Raw genomic sequence first — 5,800 nt, forward strand, 5'->3', positions numbered from 1 at the left:
GCCGTTGTCACAATGTCCTGGTTAGTCAGTCTGTTGGCTTCTTTGGAAGGTTCTGAATGACAAACAAACCGTGTTGTCGTTCCTCCAAATTTGTACCGTTTTCCCTCTTCTTAACAAAAAATTGGGTGTTCTAAAAAAAAATTGGGCGGCAAATTTGTTCGCCGGCGGCCGGCCCGAAGCGGCGAAAAAAGAAACCGAGACTGTTTTCCCCTCTGCTGGACGACGACGACGATTTGATCATGTCGAACTTCCATGTGATGTCATCAACACGTACTCACCTGGCTACCTTCGGTGATCACCATCACAACAGCATCCAGCACTTTGCCGCGCCGGAATACCCATGAAGTCGTTGGGAGGTAGCCGTCAGCACCCACCCTCACTTTCGGCGAATTGTCCAGGCACTCATCAGGCATTTCAGCTAACAAGCTGCATATACACCATTATATATCATCCTCATCTGCTTATTGTAATCTACAAGCTTATTATGCACATTCGAATTGCTAGCTAGCTCGTCGAAGAAACCAAAGTGCGAGCGATCGGCTAGCTGCTGCAAGAAGCCTTGACCATGGAGGCCAGACACCGTGTGATGTCGCTGCTGCTGGTGCTGGTGATCGGCTGCTGCGCCTGGGGCTGCCGCCCTGGCGCGGCGCAGGTGCCCGTCCCGGCGAGGACGGACGGGTTCGTGTACGGTGGGAAGGCGCCGGCGCTGGGGGAGACGGTGGTGGTGGAGGCGTACTTCGACCCCGTCTGCCCGGACAGCCGCGACGCGTGGCCGGAGCTGAAGAAGGCGGTCGAGCACTACGCCTCGCGGGTGACCGTCGTCGTGCACCTCTTCCCACTACCGTGAGTATACCTATATGTTGATATATACTACCGTTCACTATATGCTATATGCAAAATTCTTGTGGGACAAAATCTCAAATTAGTGCGAATAATGTTTAGTATTTATAAATATCTTAGTCTCTAACAACATAAGTTGTTAGTATCCTGAATTCCTTGTTCATAGTATCAGGTACTACGTACGATCCTACCGAATCAAAACGATACTAATTATGTCTAATATACTAATTTTCTCTATATCCAATCTTAGTTTCATATGATCCTAACGGATCATACACATGTCGTATCTTGGTCACTATGATCACTATTTAAAATAATATGGATTGAAAATAATGTCAAAATTAATGTTGTAGGATTTAATTTATACAACATATTACAAATGTTTTATACAAATATGTAATTTTTAAAATTTGATAGGAAATTTTTTTTACGTTTTATCCCAATACTAATTACTAGCATCCCGTTTTTGAAGCATCAATATATGGTAGAGTTGTAAATTTTCAGACTTAACTGAACTATGACGTACGGTAAATCTTTTCAAAATCGCGTTGTAACTATGTGAAATTTAGCTGAAACTTCATATAGGGGAGGAGTGAAGCGAGTGGAAGAAGAGTCTGTGCATGAATGTCATCCGAGACTTGACCAAGTTGTGGTTATCCATGTATTAAGGACATCCGAAAAACTAAAGTTAGTCTTGCTGGTTTCATTATCAAGAAAGCTACTCTTGTGACTTCTCCTTTTTGAAACGGGCCAGATGGAGACACGTTAACATTCAAACACCACTTATTGTTTCGTTTGAAAATTAAGAACTCCATAGCAGTGATTGATAACAATCTGCAACTAAACTTTTACACAGAATAATCAAGCTGAACTGAGCTGTAGTTACCTGAGTATATTATCCTAAGGGTAATTTTACCATCTTTAGACAAAATTACCCTTAGGAGAAATTATCTGGAGGTATCATGTTTTTTTAGTGTAAAACTTTGGCACCTCTAAGTACTAGGTAGTAGCCTAGTAGGTGTCTCAAGGTACCAAATTTTAGTGTAAAATTTAGTTACCTTAGATATTTTATCAAGGACCATAAAAATTCTCTTATCCTATCCAAACGGGCTATTAGTATTTCCTTTCCTTTTTCAAATGCCTGAGATACAGCCAGAGAACAGATAACACTATTGGAAAATTCATAATAATATGTAAAACAGAAACATGGGAAACTAGCAAAATATATTGTTTTGTCACCGCCATGTAATGGCAAATTAATTTTGTGGATTAATTTCCATCGTTGAGAAAAACGGATACCATTGGAAATAAATTAAATGCCCGAATATATGCTCCCTCCATAAAAAAAAAACTTAATCAATATCCTAGGATTAGGTTTTTTTTTATGGAGAGAGTAAGGCACAAGCAAAGGTAGCAAAATTGTTTCCTCGCCTTGTAAATGGCAGTTTTTTTTGACAGGCCTTTTGTATTTTAAATGTGAAATTATCCCATCTTATCTTTTTAAAGTTACAGCGCCCAATCCATTTTTATTATCAACATGAATAGACTAATTACAATCGAATTGCTTTATGTCAGTTGCCGATCTTTATAATTGGAGATTACACAATTCTAACAATGAGAAACTCAACTCAAAGTAAAATTGACGATAAGAAAATCTTACAATCAAGAACGATTGCCAACCAAAAAGTTGCCTGCGGATGGGGGAAAAAAATAAAAGCAACAAAACAAGTAGCGCTTTGGGCTTGGTATTAGTCTATTCGTTCGGCCCACTTCTTTTCTATTTGCACACCGCACTCAACAAATTGTATTGGCTCCTCTAGAAAACCTAATTATTTAGGCAAAAGAAACAGAGAGATAAAGAATTGGTTCTGCTTTTTCCTAGCACAAAGCGCCTTTAATCTTTTGTAAGGAATATATTATATAGGAATATATATGTTATGAAGAATCATTCGGCGGCAAACTTATGAAGCCACAATTTGGTTTCATTTTTATTTTAGATAAACAAAATTTCATCTGGAAATATCCCGTCAAGTAACATGTAATAATCTAAACGTTTCAGCCATTAAACTAGGCTTTGTTCTACACCTATATTCAATTTTGAACTCACAGAAGTACAATTTACTGAAGTGATACGCTATTATATTATTCAACGAATGTGGACCACTATATCTAGACATGATAATAATTCTAAATGAAATTCCAATTTTCATCTTTTACGAGAAAGAAAAAATGTTTAGTGCACCCTGCACCAGGCATTTTGTCCCTCGTTTTACTACGCATCAAGTTTAATCAATATTTTTATTTTACACCACTCTTGACGCACTGTGTTGTTTGACAATAGCTATTTAATTAGGCCATGTCTGCTACCATTTGTATGTATTTTCAGCTTGAATAACAGTTAATCGTTGAGTAGCATAGCATGCCCAAGACACATTGCCATCGTAAATTCATCACAAGTCATTATTTCGTAATTATTTTCTGGTTCGTTTTGCTCTTTGCAATGTGCAGTTATCACAGCAATGCCTTCATTTCCTGCCGGTCAATTCATGCCGTGAACAAGATAAATCCGTCGTTTGTGTATCCCCTGCTCGAGAGATTCTTCAAGTACCAGGTTATGTCCTCTCCATTCATCATTCCGATAGTGTCATTACGGATTTACATAATGCCGAGAGATTGAACAGTTAAATGTCAGAAAGAAAGACATTTAAACAGTTAAGTTGAGATATTAAAATAGGTAAGGTAACATAAATATTTATGTGGAGAATAGATCAATACCAGACTCGATAGCAGTTTGGTTACAGTCCCGGCCGATATTAATTTCCTATCCAGCCACAATTAAACTTCCACAAGATAGTAATTTTGGTAACTATTATCTTAAAACTACAGGAGAAGTAATATTTCCAAGACGGTTGTGATAGTTATCAGAGCTAATCTTGGTCCGATCAATTCCATTTTATATCTGTTTTTTTTTTCTTGTTAACAGCAGAATTTTTTTTGAATGTTTAATTAGTTTATTACGTAGAAAAACCGCCAAATGATCGATCAGACAGCATGATTACTGAATATCACAACAAAATATAATCGTGGACTTCTTGTCTCCTTGCAAACTATAGCATGCTTAACTTGGTGACCCACAATCTCACAAGAGATCAATTGGAAAAGAAATATGTCCGCACTCTTCCTTTTGTAATTTTACATTTAAGTTATCTCAAAATAGAATATTGATTTCCTCATAGTTTTCTTTTATTTCGGAAGTCACTACTTCCAATTAACGTCAGATTATTATTGATCAGGAGGGTTATTACAACCAGCCAACGTATGGGAAAACAAGAGCTACAGTGGATGCAGAGGTAGCTAAAAACCTTGTTGCCCCCGTCATTGGGGAAGCCAATTTGGCAGCATACAAAGCAGGTTTCAATGATTCAAAATCAGATCAAGCCACACGAATTTCTTTCAAGGTTAGAATCCATGTGCTCCCAGAGAAAACTAATTTCATTCAATCAGATTGTTCATATATACTCCCTCCATCTCTAAATATTTGACGCCGTTGATTTTTTTTTTAAAATGTTTGACCGTTCATTTTATTCAAAAAATTTAAGCAATTATTAATTCTTTTCCTACCATTTGATTCATTGTTAAATATACTTTTATATATACATGTAGTTTTATATATTTCACAAAAGTTTTTGAATAAGACGAACGGACAAACATGTTAAAAAAAGTCGACGGCGTCAAACATTTAGGGAAGGAGGGAGTATTATTTATCCTGGTTTAATTATGTACCTTTTCCATTTTATCTTCTTGTTAGTATGGTTGCGCACGAGGTGTTACGGGAACACCGTACTTCTTTGTGAATGGCATCCCCCTTATTAGTGACTCTGGTTCCCCACTGGAATACAACAAGTGGAAATCAATCCTTGATCCATTGGTTGGCAAGATGTAGAGAGTGTTTCAACTAAAGTCCTCTGCCTGGTGTTAAATACAAGACTCAAGACAAATAAGCTTGGCGCAAAAACAGTATGATTTCGCCAAGATATAGATGGAACGATATTGATCACAAAGATCAAGTTTAGTTAGGCAAATAAAAGGGCAACCCTACTCTAATGACATATATTGTCTTTACCTTGTATTATGAGACAGAAAAGAATTTCTATAATACAAAAGAGATGTAGCTCTCACATACAATGGTATCCCAGTGTGCTACCAACAAGACTTGTATGAAATATAGTATGCATTTTAAGATTTCGGATGTTATGCCAAACTACATTGATAAGGAAGCAGTGTTACATTCCTTGGTTTTCATTATCCATATATCTTTTAGCCAAAAAAAGTAATTATCAGAACAACACAAAGAATATAATCTGAGGTGAGCCCACGCCAGTACAGAAATGGGCCAGTAGGGAAATTGGCACCGATATGGGCAAAGCTGCAAAACTGGCAGTATTCTGATTTTTTGTTTTACAGGCACCAAAAAAGCTCTAAGTATATTCTGAAGGGCTATCCCTGCTCGCTCTTAATGAGAAGGGGCTAGTTACAAACCCATTTATATACTTGTGATAGCCAAAGACAAAACGTACTATAGGGCAAGCCAAAGACAAAACAAGAGAGTTTGGGAAGAAGGTAGTCCTGTCTGACATGAAAACGCACTATTAGTTATCTACTTCCTCCGCCCTAAAATATCGCTAGGATGGGATTTGAAATGGGCGGAGGTAGTAATTCATAAGCCTTTCTAGAATTTACCTTCAAATCCGTGTGTCTTTCAAAATTTTCCACTAAAGATACGAATTGTTTTATTCCGTACCATTCCATCAGGTTGATAGGGCCAACCGTCATCCATCTACTACCACCGTCATCCTAGCTGCCAATTCCACCATAGCTGTGGACAAGCCAATGGGCCGACTAGCTCCTGGTGTTAGGAGGATGAGGTTGTCGCCGTCATCTTCAAGCCCAACATTAAGTG

General features: G+C 37.8%; 1 protein-coding gene across 1 annotated transcript; it reads left to right on the top strand.

The window, feature by feature from the left end:
* Nucleotides 1-353: 353 nt before the first annotated feature.
* Nucleotides 354-5,082, top strand: LOC4335218 (uncharacterized). The gene is made up of 4 exons (XM_015780970.3): nucleotides 354-843; nucleotides 3,349-3,451; nucleotides 4,134-4,298; nucleotides 4,649-5,082. The coding sequence occupies exons 1-4, from the start codon at nucleotides 566-568 to the stop codon at nucleotides 4,781-4,783; spliced, it is 681 nt and encodes a 226-aa protein (XP_015636456.1). The 5' UTR covers nucleotides 354-565; the 3' UTR covers nucleotides 4,784-5,082.
* The last annotated feature ends 718 nt before the right edge of the window (nucleotides 5,083-5,800 follow it).

This window comes from Oryza sativa, chromosome 4 (assembly GCF_034140825.1).
Source record: "Oryza sativa Japonica Group chromosome 4, ASM3414082v1".
Lineage (NCBI taxonomy): Eukaryota > Viridiplantae > Streptophyta > Magnoliopsida > Poales > Poaceae > Oryza > Oryza sativa.